Genomic DNA, 27,903 nt, shown 5'->3' with positions numbered 1-27,903 from the left:
AAAAAAGGAAAGTCGTGCAACGCTGCTGCGTCGCATCACGGAATGATTGTCCTCTTGAACAAACCTCCCCTCCTCTACTCACCTCGCTCTTTGTGGGTCTCCATCTTTTTATAGTTTTACTTCTCAGGGATTTCCTCTTTCATCTCACTCACACACACACACACACACACACACACACACACACACACACACACACACACACACACACACACACACACACACACACACACACACACACACACACACACACAAAACCCTGTGACCATAAAAGACATTTATATACACACACACACACACACACACACACACACACACACACACACACACACACACACACGACAGGTAGACACACCTTTGTTTTCTCCGGCTGACTGGTCTGTTAGAGGAAGCGGAGGGCTGGATAGTGATGATTCTAGCAGAGCTTTTAAAGCGCAGTCTGTTAACTGATATGACAATCAGCGCTACAGCGGCACAACACAACCGCACTAGTACAAAAGTCAACATGAACTATTGCAAGTTCTAGAAATGAGACTGCACCCCCCCCCCCCCATCCCATCGTTAGTCCAAGAGGTGTTTTCAGCGTTTCGCTCGAATGACGAATCATTTAGAAAATGTATATATTTAAACTTCTGCTTTCTGTTTCACGTCGTTGATTATCTTTGGGTTCCGAGTTGTTAGTTGGAAAAAACAAACAAACAAATTTCTGTCATTTTATAAACCAAACGATTAATTGGTTAATTGAAAAAAAACACCCATAATTGCTTATAACAGCCAGCAGACGCAATCTCAGTTCCTCCTCGCTTCAGGTGCGTGAACCTACATTTAGGACATCTCGTGTTTCCTTCCTCCCCCCCTCCTCCTCCCCTCCTCCCCCCTCGGTGAGCAGTATGGTGAGTGTTATGGTGTTAGGTTCCTAAGGCAGTATCACAGTACAGTCCATAGAGAAACAACAGCAGTACAGAATTACACTGGCCTGCCCAGAACCTTACATCCAGCTCAGGTGGGACACTGACGAGTTCTGGACGTTCTTTTTGTTTTGTTTTTGTTTTAAAGCCTCCGGTTATTTGGTTTACACGTTTCCCCCCGGTACGTTGTTTCCGAGCGATGATGTCGGTTGAAAATCAGTTTACTGAACATTCAAACCAGGAAGCAACGAGGGGAGAAAGAAAGAAGAAGATTAAGAAGAAGAAGGTGAATTAAAAAGTGTTTAAAGTCTCATTAAACGTTTCCTGTGGCTCCCCGGTAGATCAGCGGGTTAAGGCACATGCCGAGTTCTAGCGACGTCACCGGTTTGAAACCGAGTCCGTCACGTTCTCACGTCTTCCCAACCCGCGCTCCACTGCGGACAACAGAACGCGGCGACGCCCGACCAGAGACGCCATTTTAAGATTCAGTACGATCAAACCACGAGCTGCAGATTGACCGTAATATATATATATATATATATATATATATATATATATATCAAATAAAAATAAAAATAAATCAACCAGCTTGCAGAAGGCAAAGTTATTGCTTCAAGGTAGTGAGTTACGTCAGCCGAGTGAGCAAACACAAAACTGTGGAAAACTTAAAATCATAATAAAAAAGGTCTTCTTGGTCGTTTAGATAACTAGTATCTGGTGTTTTTTTGTTGGGTATTTTAGTTTAAATCATTGTCCTGCAAACACTTGTTGGCTCCAGATACTCTGGATTTTCTCTTTTAATTAACTATTAATAGAAAGAAGAAGGTTAGAGCACAGATATCTAAATATCTGAAATCATTACAATAGAAATGATTAAATATAGTTAAAAATAAAACGGAGCATCCTGTCTGCTGTGACCACAGTGGAGCGTGACGGGGCCTAAACAAGACGTGTTCTACAACAAACATTTACAGCTGCTACTGGACATGGAGGGGGGGGGGGGGGGGACTCCAGTAAATTCAGCGGCACAGCTCTCAGATATAGGGTTCTGGGCCAGAGGATGCGATGTGGGTTTGGTTCCGGCACCGAGGTCAGACCGCTCCGGTTGAGCCTTTTTTTTTTTTTTTCTTTCACGTGTAGCGCTGTGATTTCAAAGAAGGTTCTACTACTCGCTACGACTATAAAGACAGTGACCTATATTACTACGAAAGTGACAACCGACCGGAGCCGCCGGGAGTTGCCAGAACCAACCCAAAGGTCTCTGGTTTGGGCGATGTTGTAGTGCGTGTGTGGTCTATAGTACAGTAGCATCAACACAATGGTCCAATAGACAGATCAGATAGAAGATATCATACAGATGGTCCAATACAGTTATAGTACAACATCTATACATCAACTATACATTGTGCGTCCTTTTTTTTTTTTTTTTTGTCCTTTGTTATATTTTCAAGGGGGTCTCATGGGGGGTTAGACTTGGTCACCATTACATCACTGCTTTAAGACGGGGGAGGGGGGAGGGGGAGGGGGAGGGGGGTTTGAAATAGTGGTGTGCAGAGCCACGGATAAACAGAGGTTGATCGGTTCATTCTCGCAAGCACCGACGACGCTAGTGCTGCAATCCTGCTACTTGGCAACTGGTGTGTGTGTGTGTGTGTGTGTGTGTGTGTGTGTGTGTGTGTGTGTGTGTGTGTGGAGACACACACAGCTAGAGTGCAAGTCTGTCAAAACAATGTATACGCGAGTGGAGTGGAGTAGAGTGGCAGTAAAAAAGCAAAAAGGCAAGTTTGTATTTCGTAATTTAGAGGTAGAGACTCGGAGCATTCAGCAGCCGGAATTAATTCAGATCACATTTTGGATAAATTCTGGAGAACGCGACTGGACCGTGAATGGATTTTCAGGCTTTTGGACTGAACCGTATCCCTCCTCACATTCTTCTGTTAGTATTTATCAGTATGTTTATATGTATATATATATATATATATATATATATATACGGCATGCTTGTGGACACTGACCGCGTTAGACCAGACCGAGCTCTCTGTCTATCCATGGCTCTAGTTCCAAAAAACAGGGTTTTTGGGGTAGACGGGTCACAGGCTTAAGGGGGGTTGGGGGGGGGACACTGAGGACTTAAAAGGGGGTAAAGGGTTTAGGCTGAAAGGACTACAGGGGTCACAATACTAAGGGGGTTCTTTTTGGATAATGAGGCGTTTGGGAGTTTTGGAAACGACAGTCAAGGTTTACGGCGATGAGAGATTCACCGAGACGCTGGAATTCGAGAGATTCACGGGGGTGAAGAGGACAAAGGTCGGTGTGAGTCTTATGGGTCGGTAGTGTTAGGATATGACTGTGGCCTCCAAAACTATAGCAGGGTCTTCTATGTCAGCTTTACTTTGAACCATCCTCAGCTCCAGCTGGGGCGGACTGGGCCTCCGACCGGGACCTGCTAACTCTGAGAGACAGAGGGGGGGGGGGGGTGTAGAGACGAATAAGATTAGCATTTTTAAAGCCACGTTACGCAATCTTTTATGCAAACTAAAGTGAATAAACGGGAGAGCAGGGTGGTTCTTTTTCCTTTCCTGGTCCAATGAACCCGATAATCTGTAGCCTGATGAAAGTGCAGTAAGCGGTGCTTTTTGAGTGAACTACAAGACTATTAGCATCTAAAAGTAAAAACCCTGGTAGTGTTACGCAGCTGTGATTGCTATCAGGCTGAACGATATCAGAGACGCACCGGACACAAATAGACGTGGAGGAGGTGAAAGCTGCTGTTTTTATTCACCGGTTCTTCTATTTTGACTCCCTGGCTGGACATAAAAAGTGCGATAGAGAACCTGGAGGAACTTAGTGAGGTCAGAACACACCAGACAGCAGCGGACTGGAGTTGACTGACTGACTGTCCTTCACTAAAACGCACCAGGAGGGTAAAATGTATATAAATCAGAGCTTTAAAAACACACATCACAAGCTCTACTGTTCTTACCGTGAGCATATGAAATAGTCCTCTGGATAACATGGTGCATCACTGAAAAAGTCTTCTCACAGGCCATCTGAGAGGAGTGAGAATAGAGTAGTTATTGTTATCAGCATGTCTAATAACCTCATTTCCTGACGTATGTTCCGCTCAGTGTGGCCGACTCTCCCCTCCCTCCCGTCTCTGTACCTTTAGGTCATTGGGGTAGTGGTGCGTCCACGCTAGCAGCATGGCGGCAAACAAATCTCCAGTTCCCACGAAGACGGCGTCTACTTTGTGAACCTCCATCCGAACTCTCTGCGTCGTCCTGCTGCCGTCGGGACGAACTGGGCGGCAAAAGAATGCGACAACGTTGGGAAAAGGCTCGCATTCGGTCGTCTCGTCTCCCGAAAACAGAACACGGGACAAAGACGTCTCGAAACCTACCTTGGCGCTGGCTGCCCAGCGACACCAGGAAGCGGTCGCCCAGTCTGGAGGGCAGGTCGGAGGAGGTGATGACCACCGTGTCTGGGCCCATAGCGTGGAGGAGGTCCATGACCTGCAGACAACTCGTGTATTTAGTCTAAGAACGATCGAGCAAGAGAACGGCTCATTCTGTCAACAAAATGAGGAAAAGGTGGTCTCTTACCTCCACGGCGTCTTTCTCTGTGCTGATGTTCTTCCCCGTCAATAGTCTACAACACAAGCAAACAGCGATGTAACGTTCACTGAAAAACACAGATGATCCCCTTTAAGAGCCGAGAGAAAAGAGTTATTGTTGAGACCGTGTTCTACTCATACCCGTTATGGGAGCACACAAGTGCAAAAAGGGAAGGAAATCCATGAAAGTGAGCTTTTAATGTTTAGGAAAAAGCTTTAATATGATCCTGCAGACGTACGGGAACACCACTAGGTGGAGTAAGTTCACAGCGAAGATGACCCGAGTTGAGACAATGTGCTGAAAATAAATCTTTAAAAAAAAAAGGGTAAAAGAAGAAGCATGAGCTGCATGAAGGTGTTAGATAACATGAAGCATAAAGACGGTGTTCACTAGTGCTCTGCTACTCACTGAGTGAGTTCATCTTAAATAAGAAGACAGTTACAGAACACGTCACGCTAGATTCACATCAATACAAATCTGCGTTTATGAAAAGACAACTTGTACTCACTCGGCCTCGAACTGGTTGGGAGTAATAATGTCAGCAACGGGAACCACCTTGTTCTTGTAGACCGGATACAGGTTCTGAGGAACGTACTGAGGGAGGAGACACAGAAAGGTGAGGAACACACAGTAGAGCTTTAAATGAAGGACTACACACACACACACACACACACACACACACACACACACACACACACACACACACACACACACACACACACACACACACACACACACAAATGAGTGGGCTCAGTCAGTCCTCAATGATGAGCTTTAACGGACAGAATGTGATGTTAAATCTCCGAAAACACAAACACACACACACACACACACACACACACACACACACACACACACACACACACACACACACACACACAGAGTGAGTCACTGTGTATGTGACCCCCCCCCAGAGCACCAACACACTGAAATATATACAGATAAAAACACACACAAGGATGAGCACTAAAACCCTCCCACACACATTAAAGGCACAAGAATCCGACAAAACATCCATCTAACAACACAACACAACACAACACAACACAACACACACACACACACACACACACACACACACACACACACACACACACACACACACACACACACACACACACACACACACACACACACAGCTTCAGGGCACGGAGCACACGACTGCCACTGGTCTCACCATAGATCCATGATCACCGAGGACGGGGGTCACACACTGAAACGACACAAACGCATCCAGAGTCAGACGCCCGGCGCACAGAAACACTGCAGCGGTAGGGAGGTTAGGAGAGCGTAAACACAAGGACGACTACAGTACACCTCCCGACAACAAGGAGCCAGAGGGACCCACGTACGGAGCGTCTCTCTATTATTAAATGTATTCAAAATGTAAGATTTGTACCGAGGATGGACACAGAACAAGGATCTAAAAAGAGGCCAAAACGCTCCGCAGAGATGAGAGGAAAGGTGGAGGCAGCCGTAAGGGTTATGGGAATTATTATTATTATTATAATTATTATAATTTGAACAGTGGCAGCAGGTCTTCACTATATCTACTAACACTATATCTTACTCACCGTACACCAGGTTGGGGTTGGCTCTCTTTAGCTCCTGAACGATGTCCACTACCATCTCCAAGAAGGACGTGTCTCTGGTGTACCCTGGACGCAACATCATCATCATCATCATCGTCATCATTATTATTAGTGTGAATGTGCATCATTTAAGTTAAGATCAAGATGTTCACTGTGGAACATTACCGCAGGATTAACTGAACACAAACACAACAGCGTCGCTCCAAATACAGCAGTGGTGTGTAGTTGCCGTGACGTGTTCACCTGTTAACACGTAGTCATAGTGATGGACGTTGTTCAGCTTGATTCCCTCATAAAGAACGTGGAGCTCGTCTGCTGTCAGGACTTGACCTTTCCAATGAGAGTAACCTGCAGAGAGGAGACGAGGTTATTGTGCTCGCCGAGGTGCTGACTCCAACATTTTCCACATCCTTTTTTTTTTTTTTACCTCATTCTAGTGAGACACACACACACACACACACACACACACACACACACACACACACACACACACACACACACACACACACACACACACACACACACACACACACACAAGAGCACCTGTCCTCCACTAACCTGGTGAAACTTTTAAACGTATATTAAAATGTGGTTTGTCAGGGCAGGTTAGGACACTGCTGCTTCAGTCTGAACATTAAGGAATATATATATATATATATATATATATATATATATATATATATATATATATATATATATATATATATAATAACACGCTAAGATATGCATCACAGTGTCAACAAAGGCAAGGAAGGAGAAGAGTAGTAAGCCAGTGAGCGTAGACGTAAACAATGGAGGGTTTTTAAAGATCAGCTCCGTGAGGATTTCCACCTTTTGGTGAGCGACACTGACTGTAAACATGACTGTCGTGTTTGTTTGTGAGGAAACTCCACAGGACACTTTGACAGCTGGAGCGCCGGACTCTTACATAACGAGTTCACACGACGCCGATCAAGTCTTTACACTAGAGCTGTGGAGTCCGGTGACTTTCACGACACTACGGACTCTCCCATATGCTAGTTACTGTCATGGTAGCGCTTTAAACAGGGGTTTGAATGCAGGACGTTTTATTCCCAATTCAGTATTTTTTGCCCTTTTTTATTTAAGGAAAGGACCCGAGTGCTTCTTTCCACCCCTAGTCTGAATAGCATGCTCATATCCAGATGTTCCACAGATGTTTTTCACTGATACAAAAGGAATCTAACCAAAATAAAAACGACAATCCAAACTCCAAAAAAACACCATCATTCTATGACTGCTCAAAAGTATCTTCTTCTTCTTCTTAGTCCACGTGACTTTAGCTTGTAACCGACACACACACACACACACACACACACACACACACACACACACACACACACACACACACACACACACACACACACACACACACACACACAGAGAGAGAGAGATCTGGAGGTACATGAACGCGACGGGAATGCTAATGCGAGCGTGCGTTGGTGCACGTCAGTCTGCGTATGACATGTTTGCTGCAGGCCGATGATGTCGCAGCTTCAGGTGAGTCACAGCCGGGTCACGTGGTGGTGGAGGTGGGGGGGTCTGGTTGCTAAGCAACAAGCCGTGAGAAAGCCAAAGGCGCTAAGAAAGAGAGATGAGCAGTCAGAGCGCTGTGTGTGTGTGTGTATGGTTGGTGTGCGTGTATGGTGTGTGTATGGTTAGTGTGTGTGTGTGTGTGTGTGTGTGTGTGTGTGTGTGAGAATGAAGGCCTACAGATAAGAGCTTCTGTCGTCATCATTCGCTGCTGTCGCAATTCACAACGCCTGCTGCTGTTTACCGCTGCGTCCTGTCGCCCTCTCTTCTACTCTCTCTCTCTCTCTCTCTCTCTCTCTCTCTCTCTCTCTCTCTCTCTCTCTCTCTCTCTCTCTCTCTCTCTCTCTCTCTCCCCCCCCTCTCTCCTCAGATACAGACGTCGTCTTCAAATGTGACAAACCGAATTACAAACACTCCTTGAAGAAAATTGCAAATGTTTGTCGTCCACAACGACCGAGATGTGATTAAACAGGCTGCAGAGTCTCAGGGCTGTTGTGCGTTAAGGTCACTGAAACAAACACAAGCTACACCACAGATGTGAGGAACCCCTGGCATCGTCCTCCGTGTCATTGTCTGCTCCGTACCGCACCAACAGAGACCATGAGACCTAAGACTACAATAGTGATTCCTTTGTCCAATTGGTCCCTAAAGACGTAAATTGAACGTAGATGTAGCTGAGACCAGTCCAGACGGTCTGCAAGAAGACTCACAGCAACACAATCAAAGACATGCAAGCAGGCGGCAACCTCTGGTTCTGCAGAGTGAAGCCGATGCTTTGCGTGTTAAAGCTGCATTCTCTCTAGTGTCCACCAGGGGGCGACTCCTCTGGTTGTATAGAAGTCTAGTCTAAAATGACTCTACTTCTCTCTTGATTTATTCCCTCAGTAAACATTGTAAACATGAGTTTATGGTCTCAATCTCTAGTTTACAGTCTTCTTCAATACAGCATGATGTTCATTTAGTAAAGTGTTTGTCCAAACCCTCTACAGACGCTCGCCTACACAACGACACCGATCCTACGGCACACCGACAATCATGCTCCGCCTGCGACACCCACCATCTCAACAACAATGAAATGGGAAAAAAAAAGCAGCGGCTAACCTGTCCGGTTATAAGCGGAGAAACCAAACCCCGTCATCAATGAGCCGCCGGCCCGCTGGCTGACCTTTAACGGCGTCAAACTGAACGCTGAGTAATTGTAGAGTTGCGATTACTTGTACTCTCAAAGCTGTGAGGACTTCTGAGTCTGGCTTGTCGAATTCGCCGGGAAGCAACGAGCCAACAGCTGCGCAGATGTGTTTCGTTTTCACAGCCGATTCATTCTAGATCAAACTATTACAGAGTTGCCGTGGCAACATAAGACGGGACGACATATGCGTGTCAAAAAAGCAACACGTTGAAATGGTGTGAGTAAACAGGAGCGGGAGAGCCGTCTGTGGAGGTGGAGGCGAGTGAAACACACATTGACTGTGGCAGAAGGTGGTGCTGGAGGAATATGTTGTCATTTGTTCTTCTCGGTTCTGGACACACGTTATGAAGTTAGTGCTGCTCTCTCACAGTTTTGGGGCTTTGTTGGTTTTGTTTAGTTTCGACGTGTCTTTGATAGTTTAAGGGAGGAGGATCTGGTCCCTGCGGCCCCCGGACTTCCTCCATCTTTGTGTTCCTTCCGGTCAGACCTCCAGACCCCCAGAGTTCTGGTTAACTCGGTTGATCCAAAAGGTTTATTTTGCGGTCGTATAGTTTCACAAAGTTAAACAACTTTTGAGAAACTAATTTAAAAAAAAGCGGCAGAAACGGATATATTCCAACTGTTAGTCCCTTAAATAATCCTATATTTCCCATAATGCAACGTAATCGTTCACCGTTCATGAGACCCTCCCACATGTAAACAGAGTTAAGAGAAAACAAGACCGGCAGCGTCCGAGACGGACGGAGAGAGGACGCCGGTGTAAAACATGAATGGACGGAGTCCGTCCCCCTGCAGCACCACCCTCTGATGTTTGAGAGCTGCTCTGGAGTCCGCCAGCCAAGTCACTGACCCCCCCCCCCCCCCCCCCCCAAAAAAAAAACCAAACAAAACGTGACTCACCCAGCTGTCGACTCGTCAGCCTGGAAGGCGTCTAACACTCGCTAACCCTTCTATCACGACACCGGGGGGATCGGACTGACTCATGCACACCCACACACACACACACACGCTCATTAATAAATATGCTGTTTGACGGTCTTACCTGTGTGGTTGGAGAACTGGACAGAGTTGATGGAGTCCACCTCAAACCCTAAAACCTGGAGGACCGAGAGAGGAAACAGATCAGGAGTCAGCAACACACACACACACACACACACACACACACACACACAGTGTAGTAGTACAAATACAACACAAAATGTACAAGCGATGCCGCTACCAGAGCACCCGTTTGGTCATTAAACCTGCATCAACCGTTACTGTGTTTGGTCTCCACCAGCTGCCCGTCTCTCTAGCCGTTCAGCGCTGCACTACGTTCACCAGCTAGCCGCTAACTTTGCCGACCAAACCGCTTTGAGAAGGAACCACAGCAGTGAAGCTGCAGGGTGGGAAAAACCAAAACAATGAGCTGAAAAAAAAAAACACACACTATAAAAGAGATAAAAGACATTTTGTCCACGTCGTATTGGTTCATAACTGCAGCGTGTTAACACGTGTCTGGAACTCAAGCTGGTGCACAAAGAGACAAAGTCAGTGTGATCTGTGGGCTCAGATAATAAAGAGCGTCCTCTCAGCTGAAACATGCACAGATCAGGAAACATCGACACAAACCAAACTCTCTCTCTGTGTGTCTTTTCTTTGTTTGACAGATTATTTTAATTACCTGAAAGAGAGAGAGAGAGAGAAAAAAGACATGTGACCCGTCCACGTGTGCAGTCAGTTGTTATCTGAATGACTTTATTTTAATTAGGTTGAAACAGGAAGCAGGCGGAGTGAATGACTTCTTTGTTCTTTTCAATTGAGGTACAAGAATCAGCCCCCCCCCCCCCCCCCCCCCCTCTGACCCTGAGCTCTGTCGGTGTTGGGCTCCATCGCCGGCTGACTGATGGAAACTTTCCTCTGGTTCTCTGAAAAAGGTGGATTTGTATCATCGTCATGAGGCGTTCGTGAAAATAAATCAACACCTAGAAACTTAACATTATCTTCAGCTAAACATGGACTCCCATTCAAGACAGAGGAGTCTGCTTTATATTGACTTGAAGTTGAAGTTAGTCTTGATTTGGAGGGTTTTTTTCTGCTTGCCCTATTGAACGTCTTCTAAAAGAAAGTTTGCTGCTCCAGAGCGGTGAGTAAAAATGTGTTCGACCGTCTCACAGACGGGACTCTTTCACTGCAAATTGGCTGTTGATGTAAAAAAAAAAAAAAACGGGGCTAAGAATATGTTATTTAGGTCACATCCTTCTTCTATTCACGGGCCTCAAGTCAGCGACACGGATGAGACCGTTTACAAGAGATCAGGAACAGTTTGCCTTTTCTTTTTTTTTTGAGGAAGCACTTCCAACACTCTCATGTTTAGGTAATCCCCAGATGAGGAAGAGGAAGAGGAAGGCCTTGAAGAGTTTCTTTAATTACAGACTGATCACACGTCTGAGTCAACGCTGTGTTTACTGCATCGTGACTTAGCAGAGAGAGGCCCTCAGCTCTCTGGGTTCCTCTACATGCATAGTGTGCAAACATGATGAACATACGTCTACGTTACTGGTGATTGTTTCCACGCGTGATTGTCGTCTTTTTGTTCCTGCATCAGCCTATAAGTGATGTGAACTTGTTGAGGAGTTTCAGGCGTATTTGCACTGCAACCTACAATATGTTTCTTATTCTTAGTCTGTAAACAGAAGCCCAAAATGATGTTAAAATGACTCATTTTATTGGACGAGGAGAAACGAGTCAACGGGCCATGCTAGCAGCTCTCTGAGACTTCAAGCTAAATGCTAACGTCTGCATGCTAACATGGTAACAACGATGTTTACATACATGTAGCTGTAATGTTAACCATGTTCGTCGTTAAGCCCGTTAGCACACGATGTGCAGCTGAGGCTGATGGGAAAGTCATTTGTCTTCTTGGTATTTTTGGTCATAAAGCAAAAGCATTGGACGACGGCACAGGTGGACACGTCAGAGAATCTCCAAAGAATATTAGAATTCATCTTCTGGGAACCATGAATGTCAAGTCGACCCATTTAACAGCCGTAAGAACCGAAGACACAGAAAAGAGACGCAGACTAAGACGAAGGAAGCTTAGCTGAACGCTTACATTTCACCAGCTGTTACCAACAGCACCAGCAGTGCGAATGATTAATCAATCACCAGGGAGCAACTTTGGCCTCGAGCACAAGTTTAAGCATCGAACACACGGGTCCGTCTGGGTCACGGGCGATGAGGGAGTTCCTCACAGGGCTTCCTCTGAAGGACGCTTTGGACAATATCGTCGAACAACCGAACGAGCCGCCACATAAATATGGAGCAAGGCTTGTTATGTATCCAGATATCCAGCTGGCTGAAGTGCCCTTGAGCAAAAAAAACACACACACACACACACACACACACACACACACACACACACACACACACACACACACACACACACACACACACACACACACACAGCATCGCTGCTGGTCGCAAAAAGAAAGAGTCCCTTTGAGAATAAATAACCCGTCACATTGATAATTCACTCATTCAGCTTCTATGGTCTCTCACTCTAGAAGACTTCTGCTCCACTTGTAATTGCATTTGGGAGGGGGAAAAAATCACACTAATACACTACATATTACTAAATTTGATTTAACTCCATATATACATGAAAATGCTCTGTCTGTGAAAACTGAATCCATGATCCAGTGCGGCTCTGAGGCGGTCTGTCTCCATCTCCGGTGACGTCACCAGGAGGAATCCTGTGGCGGCCAATCAGAGCGCTGCTTCCTGCTGACAGGCCTGAGATTAGAGGAGGGATGCCCTGCACGTCTGCTGACATCATCATCACCACCACCACCACCATCGTCATCATCCCTTATCTTAAGCACCAAGTGAGTCACGGTTGTGACTCTGAATAGTAAGAGCAGCTTCGGTCACCGGCCCGTGGGCTCTCTGGTAAATTGGTTCTAAACTTAAAAACGGTCTACAAAGCATCAGTGGTGGTGGATCCAAATACCGGTGTCTAGTGCAAGCTCCATCAGGCTGCACCGGTGAACACCATTTGAACATTAGCCCGGTACCAACGGGCCTCGATCATCCATAGGTGACATGCATGAAGGCCCAGCAGCCATTAAGGACGACCAGGAAAAAAAAAACATCCAGGAGCTAAAAATAGACTCGGCTCTTCTCACAACAAAGTGACCCGTCTGTCAGGGCAGTACACTTGTCGGCCGACACCGACCTCTTCCATCACTACCGACAATATGAAACTATAACAATCACCCGGCATCACGGCGGCAATTACGCACCCAAAGCAAATCACCGTTATCATCCCGCTGTCAACATTAGGGATCATAAAAAGGGGAAATGAGTCTCACGTCCGTGGCCAGGAGGAGCTAATGGCCTCATGTGTGCTTCTTCATAACAGACAGCTAGTGGCCACAATGTACACAACAAAGAGCAAGACAAGTCCCTGAAAAAGGAGCAACTTTTAAGCAGCAATCAATGCATTCAGTGCCCCTGAACTTTACAAACAAAGTGTGTGTGTGTGTGTGTGTGTGTGTGTGTGTGTGTGTGTGTGTGTGTGTGTGTGTGTGTGTGTGGTCTTTAAGCCTTCGTGTGCAATTACAGTCGCAATCTGGCAACATGGTCAACTGACAGCTATGATAAACCCCCACAATCTGTGCAAGTTTATGAGAGCAGCAGCACATATCTGCATTGATTATGTGTCCGTCCTGTGCGAGGGACTCGCTGCAGGAGGCTGGATTTGTCGTCCAGATGTTCCCATTACAGCTGTCTGTCTGTCTGACTGTCTGTCTGTGAGCAAATGTTGGCTGCCTGAGGCAACCCAAACCCGGTGGTGACTGGTTAACATCAGGCTGAGGTCTCTGACCCTTAAGATAACCATTAACTGAGGCTTAAAAGCTAGTTTCACCTTAGTTATCCTCCTCCTCAGCTCTCATCCATGTAGCGGTCATTTGAGGAGGTCCATTATCAGACACAACTCTGCCACATCTGGCCATTGATCATTAGTTTAAGCAACCACATGTCATGTTCTTTTTACCTCGTGCCTGGAAGATAAAAACCTAATAGAAAAAAATCACCTTGCTATCAATCCATTATCGGACACCCCACACACACACACACACAATGACAGGTGTCGTGCCACAATCAGAACGTTCCTCCTCGTCACACCGTTAAAATAAAGAATAATAACGACGTGAAGGACGAGAACGCTGCCATGTTATCGTGCATATTCCACTTGGTTTGAGGACTAACGGTGGGTGAATGGAGGGGGAACAGGAAACACAATGTGCACACGACACCTGTCGTTACGACATCTAGATGATAATAACTGGGATTTTTTTTTTCTTTTGGGGGGGGGGGGGGGGGGGGGGGGGGGTTCACAGCACGTGTGGCGAAACCATCTTTTATGGTCTTTTGCGCAAAAACAAAAAAATAACTATTTTTTTTAAAAACCCGGATATGCACGAGTCGGTTTATACTGTTGTTGGTAAGTCGCAGTCAGATTTTTGTGGACAGGCGTGTCATCCAGACCGGGGTCGTGTCCGAAAACGGGTGTACCGTTGTCCGAGTATGGGTGCATGACATTTGTATTTACCTGTAATGGGAAAGAGGCGCTCTTGTTGCCCACGTATCCCCGGACTACGTGGCTCTGTATGGACAGAACACGGCATTCCATGGCGGCTCCCGGTCAGCCGTTGGGAGGGACGAGGGTAAATCCGTTATTACTTCAACGTTAATGGCGTCAACGCATAACCGAAAAAAACTAACTTTAATTTAAAACACAACGGTTGCCAGTTAGGAAGAAGGCGACGTTAGCTTAGCTAGCTAGCGTTAGCTAACCAGCTGTGTGGGCTGTGAGCTCGTGGGGTGGTTTGTAGCGGGTGATGTGCAAGTGAGTGTGTATGATGGTGAGAGTGAGAGAGAGAGGGGGGGGAGAGAGAGAGAGAGAGTGTGTGTGTGTGTGTGTGTGTGTGTGTGTGTGTGTGTGTGAGAAAGAGAGAGCGAGCGTGACTCGCGCGGACACACGCAAAACAACGGTTTAGTAACGACCGTTACGTCGTTATTAATGTTGCCGTTAACGTGTAGCGAACTGACGATTCAAATAAGTGTGTCACGAGAGCTGACCAGACGACACCGAGGGGTCACGTGCAGCTTCACTAACACTGAAGGACAAGATAGTACACTACACACACACACGTACACACAAAACGCCGGTATTCTGCGCAGGCGATCTGAGTGACCGCCTAAAATCCAGTGACGTCACCGCAGGACCACTTAACAGCGCATCCTGATCAACACAGCTGGAATTGAATGAACGTGAATGACAGCTCTCCCTCTCTCCCTCTCTCTCTCTCTCTCTCCTCATTTGTTCTATTTGAATCTATTCCATCACAGCAGAATTATTTTAGAACATATTCTACGTTCATGCATTACTCTGATGTGTCTTTTTCCTGCCATAATAAAGGACAAAAAAATATTTAAATATATATAAAAAAAATATATATATATTTTTTGGTGTGTGTGTGTGTGTGACTCACATCATCTCTTATCACAGAGTCGTGACTGAGGGGGGGGGGGATCTGACTTGGCAAAGACTGCCTCTGTCACCACACAGAGACACGAGTGCATTTACAGACAAATATACCCAATAAGAGCAAGAAACACCAGAAAGAGGGAGACTGTGAGGACATGGAGACAGAGATTAATGGAGCCAAATAGAACATGTTGACCTGACAGCTCCACCTGCTGTTCACCCACTGTGATGCTTTAAATGCATACACACACATCCTAAACATCAGTAAAATAGAACATTATTAATATATTGTCCTATTGTCATTATTGCACAACACAAACAAACAGCCAGGAGTACATGGTCACTTGTTTTTAATGTCAAATCACCTAAACAACCTTCACGTGCTTCCTCTTCTCTCTGTTCTCCCGTGTAGTAAGATGTGAAAGGAGGAGGTGACGGAGGAGGAAAGGACAAAGGAGAAGAGGTCGAGGGAGAACATGAAGAGTTGGAGGGGATAGGTGTCGTGGATCATTTGGAGTCCTGGTCCAACTGTGGCTCTAAAGGAGAAAACAGCAGAAGTCATTTACTGTACATCGTTTCATCACTGCTTATTATAACGAGTCTGTGCAGTGAGAAGTGAAAACATCATGTTCCAGAAGGTAAAAATACAATATTCATAATCTCCATAAAGAATTGGATTATCAGCCATGACGCATGTCATTGTGATGCCTTTATGGGCTTCTCTCTTTTTTTTTCTCATATCCCTGCTGAAAAACTACACCACGCACTAATCCAAAGAGGAAGTTCATCAATCCTATTCATTATGTTGGACATCTCAACCGCTCCAAAGTAGTGTGACTGTAATCAGCTCCATCAGACATGATGTTCAGAGAGAGGGAGGGAGGGAGAGAGAGAGAGGGAGAGAGAGAGTGAGTGAGGGAAAGGGAGGGAGAGGGAGAGAGAGAGGGGGGAGAGGGAGAGTGAGAGAGAGAGGGAGGGAGAGGGGGGAGAGAGGGAGAGGGGGGAGAGAGTGAGTGAGAGAGAGGGAGAGTGAGGGAAAGAGAGAGACAGAGTGTGAGAGAGAGAGAGGAGGAGAGAGAGTGAGAGGGTGAGGGAGAGAGGGGGGGAGAGGGAGAGAGAGTGTCTATCATCAGCATAGACACTGTATCACTAAAGACGTTTTTTTCTGTATTTTAAGTTCTTTTCTATTAATTGAATCATCAGCTAATAAACACAAGCTGCACAGAGGGGATTAAATCCAGAACCTGCCACTGATCTACACGATGTGTATAAAGTCATACGTTCTCTTCTCTCTCTTCTCTCTCTCTCTCTCTCTTCTCTCTCTCTCTCTCTCTCTCTCTCTCTCTCTCTCACCGGTGAAGGTGAACTGAGGGAAGCTGCTCAGGTCTCCTCCTCCATAAAGTCTCCGGAGCTTCGTCGTCTCCTCTGAAAGGTATTTTTCGTAGTCTGGCTCCGCCTCCAACGGTCCTCCGTTCGACCTCAAGACGAAGAGGAGACAGAAGACGAGGAGAACTTAACAAACGTCTCCACCGCATCACATTTTCCTTCCAACATTACATCTTTAACTCCGCTTTGCACCCCACACTTTTGTAAACCGAAGCCTCCAGCTGTTCTTTCCACCACTACTGTACACATAAGTGGATCCACAATGTGCTGAAATGAATCATTTAACCTTTAAACAGGAGGTCTCTTGAAATCCATTATCTGCAGCATACATAATGAACATGAAAACACTCAAAGTCACATGGGGACACAGTCAAATCCACTCTCTCCAAGTCTGTGTGTTACATCCCAAAATGTTCCTGAGTTGAACCACGTGTGTTTCGGTCGTTCAGGGATATTTAATAAAACACAATAACCTCTTTTATCGCTCTACCTGCGCATGTTGTTGTATTCTTTGATCTTCTCCAGGAACAGTCTCTGTACTGGATCTAAATCTGGAAAATTACACGAAAACAATACGATTAAAACCCAAAACGCTGATGTGAGACAATTCTGAAAACTTAAAACGATTTATTCTTTTAAAATAGTTTGTTTAATCCCAACAGTTTATATCCCTACAGTCTATTAGCACGACTCAAAAAGATCTACGACCACCTCCACCTCTTGCTCCTCCTAACGCCTCCACACCTTCAGGAGTCCAACATACCATCCAAAGCACCTCCAGACAGAGCTTCAGCTTCAGCTGCAGCCAGAGACGAAGCCTCGGTCTCCTCTTCAGACGGCACCGCGTCCTCCACCTCCGTCGTCTTCTCCTCTCCGGCGACACATCCGGCTTCCTTCTCCAGACGACTTGTGGTTTCGCTCAGGGATTCACTCTCCGGAGGTCCCGAGGAGGCCTGGACTTCAGCCAGAGTCACAGACTCCAGACTCGTGGCCTCCAAGACGTCCGCCAGCTGCTCCACCTCGGCCTCTTTTTCGGCTCCTCGAGCGTCATCCCGCGGCCGCCTCGGCCCTCGCTCAGAGCCCAGCATGGCCTCCATCACGACGGCGGCCTCGGCTTCTATGGCGTCGGTGGCTTCAGAGATGGAATCTAACGTTAAAAATTCAGCCTCGGACGTTTCCTCGAAGACAGCTTCCTCGTCTGCCGTGGTCCCGACTTCCATCTTCTCCTCTTTCGCTAGCACCTCAGCTTCTTCCTCGAGTGCGTTCCTGGTTTCCAGCAGAACTTCGGCTTCAAGACCTCCGACCGCTGCTTTCACTTCTGCTAGAGTTATCGATTCCAGCGACATGGCCGCCTTCTCCTCCGTCTGCCCTCCAACAGCTGGATCAACGGCGGAACTTGTTCCTACCGAGCCAGGAACGTTGGGGGGAACGCCACAGAGGAGCTCTTTCACTAACATGTCACTTTCTCCTTCTGACTCGTGGAGGTCCTCCAACACCGAGTCCCATTTTGAGAGAACTTCGGTTGAAGTCTCGCTCCCGTCTTCTCTCGAGTTCTCCGTCTGGACCGACGGCTCCCGCACCTTTTCATCCAGAGTAGAGTTCGTTTGGAGGAGCTCGTCTACATGGAGCGTCACGAGTTCTACAGTCACCTCTTCAGACCCGTTCAGTCCCTCCTCCGCTGCTACATTTACCGACTCCACTGGGGGTTCTATTGAGGATTCTTCTGCATTCTGGATCAAGGCGGAGTGTGAGAGGTTGTCAGCTGCTTCGGTTTCTATTGCTGAAACAGGAGAGGCCTCTACTGCTGGTTCTATTGTGGTTTCTATTAAAGGTTCTACTTCAGCAGTGTGCGAGAGGTAAACAGGACCCGAGTCTGTGCTGTTGGTTTCTACTTCCCGAGCTGCTACATCTACTGTGACGTCTATCGGAGACTCTACTGGACCCTCAACAACAGCTGCTCTGGTTTCTAGCGTTCCCTCTGTACAATGGCTGGCTTCTACTGGTAGTTCTATTGTGGTTTCTATTGACGGTTCTACTTCTGCAGGGTGTGAGAGGTTGACAGGACCCGAGTCTGTGCTGTTAGTCAGTACCGATGGAGCTGCTGTATCTGCCTCAGACTCTATTGTAGTTTCTACTGACTCTTCAGCAACAGTAGATCTGTTCTCCAGTGTTTCCAGAAGAGAGGTGCTTTTCTCCGACGCTGGTTCTATTGTGGTTTCTATTAAAGGTTCTACTGTTGTAGTGTGTGAAATGTCAACCCCTCCCGAGTCTATGCTGTTGGTTTCTACTTCCCGAGCTGCTACATCTACTGTGACGTCTATCGGAGACTCTACTGGACCCTCAACAACAGCTGCTCTGGTTTCTAGTGTTCCCTCGGTACAACGGCCAGCTTCTACTGCTGGTTCTATTGTGGTTTCTATTGACGGTTCTACTTTGGCACTGTACGAAACGTCCCCGCTTTCGGTTTGCACTTCTTCAGCCGGAGCTTCTACTGTCGGCTCTACTGGGTGGGATAGGATCTGCTCCACTGGTGATTCTATTGTGGTTTCTATTGAGGGTTCTACTGCGGCAGAAGGAGAAGATGACGTCTCTGCGATCGTCTCCACCACGTGGTCTGATGAAGGTAGCTGTGCGGCGGTTTTGAGCTCTACTGGCTCTGGAGCGGTTTCTACGTTGGCTTCTATTGTTGGGCTTTCTATTGCAGCTGCTCCTGATGCTGAAGATGCAGATGTTGCGCTGGTTGGAGAGGAGCCTGAGGTCGTAGGAACGGTCACAGCGGGAGGACGATGAGCATCAACTTGTTTAACACTAGAAGCAGCCGGCTCCGTCTTTGACAAAGGAGGAACATTGGAGGAGGTAGGACGTTTAGTAGGCACGGAGGAGGCAGGCTGGGCTGTAGGAGGAAGGAGAGAGGAAGAGGAGGGGGAACAAAAGGACACGGAGAGGAGGGAAGAGGGACAAGTAAAAGCACTCAGCACAGACGGGAACAAGCAGAACAAATCAGCGTCCGAGGGGTTCAATTAATGAACTAACTCAACTGTCCTTCAGACAACTAAAGAGCTTGTTCTCCAATCTGTGGACATTATTAGTCTACTAGTTCATAGAGTAGAAACAGGAAGCAACAAATGAGACGCGGAAGAAGAAGAATCCCCAAAACATGTAATCCTCTTAATCTGGATTTCTAGACTACTTGCCGGGGACAAAATCCAGCTCTTTCTGCGGCTGTGAATTACCGTAACCTTGATAGTTCAGAACATCCTGCATGCGCTGCTCTTTACCAGCAGGCGGCGCTGTGCTCGGTCTGCGCTGGGGGAAGAGCTGCTCCAGGAGTTTAGCGATGTCCACCGCCGGCTGAGGCTTAGCTTTCTCTGTCAGAGACAGAAGACACACACACTGATGATGAAAATCACTACAGACAGTCTCACAGTCAACCGATAGACAATACAGTGTATTGTGATGGTTTATTGTATTCATACAACTAGCAGAAACCCTTGTGTTTGTCAAAGGAATAACATATGAATATGAAACACTGTGGAGATAAAACCCTCAGAGCATCAGACAGACCGTGTGTTCGTCTTACTGATGTGTGTCCTGCGTGGTTGTTTCCTGTCTGATGGTTTGGAGCTGAACAGTGCAGTCTGTGGCCTCCATACCAGTCTGCACACCTCCCTGTGAATACACTGGACACACACACACACACACACACACACACACACACACACACACACACACACGCACGCTGGTGTCAGATGGCATTCTTGATTCTAGTTTGAAATAGTTGGATTTTCAGGAATTCAAAACACTGAACTGCTACATAAAAGTATATATTATATTATATTTGTCCAGTCAATGGTTTTGTGTGTTTAGGCAACTTCTTTACAGTCAATGTTATTATTTTTAGAGTTTACTTTGAGAGGAAAATACATTTTATTTACACAGTTTTAGTTTAAGTAAACATGCATTGAATGCAACTGCATTAAATGTGTGTTTTTATGTGAAGAAGAAGTCATGGGTAGTTTATTACCTACACATGTCTATTATTATAATAATATTCATATTATTACGATGGATGCTTTCCCACATTTGGTGAAATCACATAAAAGTACTCACACATAATCCTGTTCCTCTTCTGAACAAAGCAGCAGCCATGATGTCAAATGTAACGTGTTGATAGAAGTAACTCTTTGGTAAACGTCAGGTCGCTCTGTGAAAGTACTAAATGTCCTGCAGCTCTGCGTCCTCCACCGTGACACTGGTACTCTCTCACGCACACACGCACACACAGACACACACACACACACACACACACACACTCTCTCACACACACACACAGAGGAATGTTTTAACGGTCCATTAAAATGCACGAAGAACCGTTCGTTGACATATGCATGTTTAGTAGAGCAGTCCTGTGTGTTTACGGCATTAAAACGTTACATAAAGCTCTCTACTTCCTCCGAAGACTGGTGGAAAAACACCACAGAAGAAGACGAACGTGTTTCCGTCCACGGATGTCAAAATAAAAGCCTCAACGACAAGCTCTCTTTTGAGAATGTGTTGGTCCATAACATACATTTCAGTAAATTGTAACACTTATTGAAGAGTTTAAAGTAGTAATAAAACATTAAAACGTATTTTAAAAAAATATATGTATTTAGTCACTTTTTTTTTACTCCTTCCTCTTCCTCCTCCCTCCTCTTCCTCCTCCTCCTTCCTCCTCCACCTCCTTTCTCCTCCATCCTCCTCTCCTTCCTCCTCCTTCCTCCTCCTCTTCCTTTCTCCACCTCCTTTCTCCTCCATCCTCCTCTTCTTCCTCCTCCTTCCTCCTCCTCTCCTCCTCCTCCTTCCTCTACTCCTCCTTCCTCTACTCCTCCTTCCTCCTCCTCTCCTCTTCATCCTCCATCCTCCTCTCCTTCCTCCTCCTCCTTCCTTTTATAAAACTCAGGAAAAATGTACGCACTAAGCAATATTTGTCCAGAAATTAATTTAAATGATTCCCACCTTTATCAGCTGCAAGTGAAGGTAAATATTAATAATTATTATGAAATTATAAAACATTTTGTAAATAATAACTGCTTTTAGTTTTGATTCTTTAAGTATATTTTAATGCTAGTATTTTTACTTTTATTTAAGTAAGTAAGTAAAAGTACAGTAAAATATTATCAACATGTTTTATTTATAAACTGGTTCATATATTTTGTGTAGAATCCTAATTTGAAAAGTAACTATACCTCTTCAATAAACGTAGTGAAGTAAAATGTTAAAAATGTCTTCCTGAAATTCAGCAAGTAGTTTAATACAAGCACCTCATCATTGTAGTTAAGTACATTTTAAATAATCTGACTCAAATTCAACGCTTTTATTTTGAAAAAAGGCGTTGGCTAAATTCCGGCGTTTGTGGCTCAATGCGTCAGCTTTGACAGAGATTAGCTGGAATAAAGACAACGCCCCCTTTTACTGCACGTGCCAGCACAACACGGAGCAATAACAATCCGCTCCGCACTGACAGGGAGGAGTGTTTCCACGTTGAACTGACCGGGTAGGAGAGGACTAAGTCATGGGTCCCAACAGACAGACTCCAGGTGATAGTCTGGACCCAACCTGCTGCGGCTCAATATAACACAACCTCTGCGAGTCCTTTTCCTTTTTAGCCACAGGGGTCACAGGGGTCACGTGCCACGTCAGTCAGAGTCGACTCAACTGTTAATAAACGTCATAAAAATAAATAGGAGTAACAACAATGTGCATTTATCAGATTTAATAAGAACGTCCAGATCACAATACTTCTGTTGATTGTTCCTCTTTTATTATTAATAATAATTTACATGCGTCTTTGATATTAAGTATCTTGTTTTGCATGATTTAAAGTGGTCGTGTATTATATATTTTTTTGTTATTTAGATCTTGTTTGTTTGATTTTAACTTGCATCAAGTAAAGTAAAACAATAGAAAGTTGTTTTCCATGTGACCTAGTGGTTCCCACCCACTTTGGGGTTCAATGAGACACATTTGAAAAAGTAAAAGTCATTCAAAATAAACATAATTTAGTGATGAAGGAGGTTTTTGTTTCTCTCTCATTCCTTCATAATCTCTGCACAGAAACCATGAACTCAGACCACTTCAGTCTTGGTCCAACCGAAGTTTATTCTGAACATTGAAAGACAACAAAGTACATCTTCTTCTTCTACAGTGATAATTAACAGCAGGCCGCCTCCCCCCCCCCGTAGTACTCATATATTAACTCTCAGATAGCAGTAGTATTATACACAACCTGGAAGGTAGAGACAGTAAGAACGGCTTCAAACTGGATCAGTTTCAGTAGTCTGAGGAGGAGGAGGAGGAGGAGGAGGAGGAGGTTTACAGGGATGAAGGACAAATTCATCATCATCATCATAGACTGGCAAACGCGTATCTGTCCAACCGCCTGGTGCAGCGGCCATTTTGAATACTCGTGTTGGGAAAGATTACCTTCCTGAGGGTTTTTTTTTTGTTGTTTTTTTTCGGCAACGATAATTCAGTGACTGATATGCTTCTTTTAAAAAATAGTGACAATAACGTCGTTAACGTGTCGGCGTCCATCACGACGTGTTCAGCCTTTTTTATTTTTATTTTTTTTAATTTTGGCACAACACAACCCCAAGTGAAGGCACCGGAAGTACGTTAACCGCTAAACAAACACTTAAATTCCACTTTCTAAACTAATAGGAGACGATGGGATGTCAAACACCGGAGGAGGAATTAGTTCACGTTTCAATAACGTCAAAATATTTGGATCTATAATGAGCGGAATCGGTGCATCTTGTAGCTAACTAGTTAGCCAGCTAATGCTAATTTTAAACCGCCGTTACAGCTTTTTACTGTGAACGTTTTCAAAAGGTAAGGACCGATGATAATCTATATTTAGTTAGTTTAGTTTATCGTCTTCCTCTTCCAAAAACTATTAAAAACACATCGATGAGCCACACACTGATGCTCCTTCACCGCCACGCGTGTATTAATCCACCGCTGAAAGTAGTCCCTCACAAACACACTGCTTCCTCCTATCCAGAAGCTTTAAAGCGACAGCGCTCGTTTCACCGTCGTTACATTTTTGTGACGTTTCCTTCCTTTTCGACTATTCAAAATGGCCGCTGCGGAACGTCGTCCGGTCGAGTCCTGCTGCGCGGCGACAGTGTGTGTTTTAAAAAGTGCTGGGAGTGCCGACGCACAGTCAAGCTTTTAAACTTTTTTTACATGGAGCTTGCTCAGGGTTAGCGTGTGTTTCCTAAAAGGCTGTTCCTATAAAATACATGTAGTACCTAAGCATGTTTTTCGAGGGGCCCCTATGCAGCTCTGCCCCCCCCCTCCCCCTCCCCCTCTTTTCCTCCCCCTGCATAGTGACGCCCACTGTGACGCCTCCACACAGCAGCAACAACACAACAGAGGTGAGATGTGTGACAGAAATCACCTAAAAACTACAACCCCCAGTGTGCGTCCAACATCACAAAAATAAGAAAGGTTAAGACATTCTTCTCGACAGCTGATAGCGGTCACACCTGCTCCCCGCGTGCCTTCGTTTCAGCAATACTATTATTATTATTAATATTATTAATATACATGTAAAAGGGACATTTTGATGTTAATTCACACCGGACACTTGTCACATGTTGGGGTAAAATCGGTCTACATTTTCAGCTACTTAGCATCGTTAGCATTTCTCATGAAACCTGTGCATATTTAGCTTTATTTTGTTTGTATTTTTGCGATAATGTGGCAAGTGTTCAGTGACGGTCTAATGCAGATGGAAAATCAAAAGGTCCCTTTAGATGCGGAGCCTTGCAGCTGAAAGCCTGAGGAGTTTAACTTAAGACTCAGAGTTTTGTAAGACTTGACCTTAAAAAAATGAAACAAAAAATGTACCTTTAATTAGCCTGTCCATCAAGAGAGACACTCACACGGTCATTCACACCAGCTGCCACACACACACACACACACTCTCTCTCTCACACACTCACACACACACACACACACACACACACACACACACACACACACACACACTCTCTCTCTCACACACACACACACAGGGGTTTGGTGGGACTGAAAGGAGGGCTGGGATTGTCACTGGAGTGTCGGAGACTGTCTGATGAAGCAGAGGAAGAGAAAACATTAAAGACCCGGGCTGAGGACTGGACTGGATTAAAAAACGGACTCGGTACCGAAGTGGACCAGACCAGAGGGAGGACAGACGCGGACTGGAAACAGGTCTCGGCGGTACACCGTCCTGCTTTGCACGCTAAGCTAATTAGCACGACGGAGGGTGATTATAAGAGCTGCTCGTCTTTAAGGGTAAACTGGTACAAACGGCGACATTTTGAAGACGTTAAAGTGTTTTTAGTTGACTATTAAGGAGAGACAATGGTCAATTGTTAGTATTTTTTTTGCTATTTTGCTTCCCTACCATGTCTTCTTACAGTGTCTTAATGTTGTATTTTATTACTTTGTCTATTTACGTCTGCAGATTGCTCCTAAATTCACCGAAAGCTACCATTAAAATGCATTTGTTTGATTGTTATAGGACCCAGACATCAGATAGTTTATTATAATGGACCCAGTTTAACTTCTATGATAGTGGTGCAACTTTTCCAAACTACTCATATCACCATACGGTGAATCTGTCCCTGAATGTCCCTCCCTCTTGAGACATGAACCGCCTGAACCCGACCAAACTAAGAGAATCCAGTCCAGTGTAATCCGGCCCGACCGTCTGGTCCACATCTCTTAGATACGGCCCGGTCCAGTTAGGATCCTGTCCAGGTTGTTCTTTTTTTTTTTTTTTTACGGTTCCTCAAACAGCTGGAGGTCCAGCCTGACCACGATCTCTCCTGTGGGAACCTCGTGGAGCAGCAACCGCTTGGTGATTGGTCCTTTAGAGCCCTGGTCCTTCTTTATCTCAGCCAACCGGATCTCTGTCCTGCCCAGGAAGTCTGAAGAGACGGGGGGGACGGGGGGGGGGGGGAGGACGAGGAGGAGAGAGTCAAAAAGAGAGTGTGTGATGGAAACACATCACATAATGAATATCAGTGACTGTGACTCACCGTCGGGTGAGAACTGGTCTCGTTCAAACACAGTGACACACAGGACGTCCTGCTCTAGGTCCTTTATAAAAAACTGACAGTTGGAGTTCCACTTTGGATTCAATGTGTCCTACAGAGAGACAGACAGAGAGACAGCATCATGATACGACCACTTATATGAAAGGTATTTATGAATAATAAACAGATCATTTAGGTTTACTAAAGGAGGAGCACAGATAACAAACCTTGTAAATGTCTCTGAATCCTTTGACGATAATGGAACAGAAGTAAATAAAAAAACGTGAATGTGCTGTAAACAGAGCGTTACCTGTAATGTTTTAGTGATATGGCACTGTGAACCCATGGTCACCTCACAGTATGGGTTACTCTTTCCTGCAGAGACACACAAGTATTCATGTCATGTCTTCATAAGGACACATATTTAACTGTGAAGCTCGTAGGCGTACCGTGGGAGCGACAGGGTTTGAGCTCGATCCCCTCCACGATGTTGACCATCAGCCTCCCGATTCCCGTGGCTCTCTGAGAACGAACTGAGACAAAGAGACGAAAGAAATGAATCTGTCAAAAATGTTTCTTTTGCAACAAAACACTCAGGACGGAGGAAAGAACTGAGACAGACACCTAGATACGCCTTCTCTCTCTTCTTCTTCTCCGTCTCAATGAAGAGCTCTGAAGCTGCTTTAATCTTCTGGACCCACGCCGTCCTGCAGAAACACAAACACACACACACACATTAAAAACATGCTTTTTAATGTAACTGTAGACATTTTGAGACCAGAGACAATACATGAAGCGGTAAAATGTCTTAACGAATATTAGGAGTGCTGGCCGTAACGTAAAGAAAGTGTGTTTTGATCTGACCTTTCGTTGATGCTCTCGGCTCTGAGAGTGTAAACTCGGTCTATGTGAGAGATGTGGAACAGAGGTTCGTCTCCTGACGGGTCCGTCGGCAGCTTCACCAACACTTCGTTCAGGAAGATCGGCTGAAAGAGACGAGAGAGTAAAGTAGAGCGGAGACACATTCACTGCAGGTCCAGCTGCTCAAAATAAACTACTTCACTTTAAGAGGCGGGAGAAATTCTGAAGGTTTTCAGGAAAACAGATTCAAGACGTTTTCGGTGTTTTAAGTGACAAATTAAATTTGGATTTAAATCACATGAACTGCCAAAAAACTATTATTTTATTGATACAATTTGCAGTTCTGTTTTAAGTCTGTCGTCTATTTAATGTGTATTTTTTATGTTATTTTAATGTATATTTTTAGGTTTTTAGGTTAAATAGAAAATATTATATTTTATATATTTTATATAATTTAAATATTTTAAATAATTTAAATATTTTATATATTGTATATATTTTAAATATTTCAAATATTTTAAATATTTTAAATCTGATTCAACAATATTTCTGATAAAGTATTGCAATTCTAAGTTTTGAAACAATACACAAAAACTATGACGAGTAAAAGAGAAATTTACAGTCAAGCAGCATTTTCCTCAAATCTAAAGGAAGAACGAGAGAAATCCTCTTTTATTTGACGTAAAAACACCGTTTTTTAACAGTTACCAGTTAAATACACCTGTGAACAAATGAACCTCAGGAGTAAAGGAGATGACAGTGAGCCTGTAGGAGGGTGTGTGAAGGCTCAGGTGTGTTCTTAAGTGTGTGTGTGTGTGTGTGTGTGTGTGTGTGTGTGTGTCGTCTCACCGTCTTGTACATGCAGTACTGAAGGTGTGTTTTTAAAGTGTGTGTGTGTGTGTGTGTGTGTGTGTGTGTGTGTGTGTGCGTGTGTGTGTGGTCTCACCGTCTGGTACATGCAGTACTGAAGGTGTGTTTTTAAAGTGTGTGTGTGTGTGTGTGTGTGTGTGTGTGTGTGTGTGTGGTCTCACCGTATGGTACATGCGGTACTGAAGGTGTGTTTTTAAAGTGTGTGTGTGTGTGTGTGTGTGTGTGTGTGTGTGTGTGTGTGTGTGTGGTCTCACCGTCTGGTACATGCGGTACTGAAGGTGTGTTTTTAAAGTGTGTGTGTGTGTGTGTGTGTGTGTGTGTGGTCTCAC

General features: G+C 45.2%; 3 protein-coding genes across 9 annotated transcripts in view; all 3 read right to left on the bottom strand.

Moving 5' to 3' along the window:
* Positions 1 to 1,467: 1,467 nt before the first annotated feature.
* On the bottom strand, positions 1,468 to 15,042 carry LOC137888617 (pyridoxal kinase-like). Its single transcript, XM_068732037.1, is given in 12 exon segments — positions 1,468 to 3,357; positions 3,889 to 3,955; positions 4,069 to 4,205; positions 4,306 to 4,417; positions 4,508 to 4,553; positions 5,028 to 5,113; positions 5,697 to 5,723; positions 5,725 to 5,732; positions 6,094 to 6,177; positions 6,355 to 6,459; positions 9,894 to 9,948; positions 14,448 to 15,042. Coding segments are annotated over 12 exon segments (924 nt in total). The 5' UTR covers positions 14,529 to 15,042; the 3' UTR covers positions 1,468 to 3,241.
* A 677-nt stretch (positions 15,043 to 15,719) lies between these two features.
* Positions 15,720 to 21,246, bottom strand: LOC137888629 (uro-adherence factor A-like). Of its 3 annotated transcripts, none has more exons than XM_068732053.1 (7): positions 20,883 to 21,246; positions 20,353 to 20,452; positions 20,006 to 20,140; positions 17,536 to 19,665; positions 17,263 to 17,323; positions 16,740 to 16,864; positions 15,720 to 15,922 (listed from the first exon to the last, which is right to left on the bottom strand). In XM_068732053.1, exons 1-7 carry the CDS (start codon positions 20,919 to 20,921, stop codon positions 15,894 to 15,896), a joined length of 2,619 nt encoding a protein of 872 aa, XP_068588154.1. In that variant the 5' UTR covers positions 20,922 to 21,246; the 3' UTR covers positions 15,720 to 15,893. The 3 variants fall into 3 exon arrangements, with proteins under 3 accessions (XP_068588154.1, XP_068588155.1, XP_068588156.1); XM_068732054.1 differs by having other exon boundaries at positions 20,012 to 20,140; XM_068732055.1 differs by having other exon boundaries at positions 20,051 to 20,140.
* Positions 21,247 to 24,137: 2,891 nt separating this feature from the next.
* Positions 24,138 to 27,903, bottom strand: part of itsn1 (intersectin 1 (SH3 domain protein)) — a 35,526-nt gene continuing 31,760 nt past the window's right edge. For all 5 annotated transcript variants that reach the window (XM_068732032.1, XM_068732033.1, XM_068732035.1 and 2 more), the window contains 6 exons: positions 26,708 to 26,829; positions 26,468 to 26,550; positions 26,293 to 26,376; positions 26,154 to 26,218; positions 25,847 to 25,955; positions 24,138 to 25,735 (listed from right to left, as the gene is read on the bottom strand). In XM_068732032.1, coding sequence (XP_068588133.1) covers positions 25,587 to 25,735; positions 25,847 to 25,955; positions 26,154 to 26,218; positions 26,293 to 26,376; positions 26,468 to 26,550; positions 26,708 to 26,829 — 612 coding nt within the window. In that variant the 3' untranslated portion in view covers positions 24,138 to 25,586. The remainder of the gene's footprint in view (positions 25,736 to 25,846; positions 25,956 to 26,153; positions 26,219 to 26,292; positions 26,377 to 26,467; positions 26,551 to 26,707; positions 26,830 to 27,903) is intronic.

This window comes from Cebidichthys violaceus, unplaced genomic scaffold (assembly GCF_023349555.1).
Source record: "Cebidichthys violaceus isolate CVI_PGR_0920_01 unplaced genomic scaffold, fCebVio1.0.p SCAF_56, whole genome shotgun sequence".
In the NCBI taxonomy this organism is placed as follows: domain Eukaryota; kingdom Metazoa; phylum Chordata; class Actinopteri; order Perciformes; family Stichaeidae; genus Cebidichthys; species Cebidichthys violaceus.
Note: the sequence above shows the minus strand (reverse complement) of the source record. Positions and strands in the feature narration are given on the sequence as shown.

Excerpts from the sequence above, each read along its gene's own strand:
- LOC137888629 (XM_068732053.1), bottom strand. The coding sequence starts at position 20,921 with ATGGCTGCTGCTTTGTTCAGAAGAGGAACAGGATTATGT. Across the intron at positions 20,453-20,882 it reads GAAGAGGAACAGGATTATGT|TGTATTCACAGGGAGGTGTG; the intron begins GTGAGTACTTTT and ends GTGTGTGTCCAG. Across the intron at positions 19,666-20,005 it reads TCTGAACTATCAAGGTTACG|CCCAGCCTGCCTCCTCCGTG; the intron begins GTAATTCACAGC and ends TTCCTCCTACAG.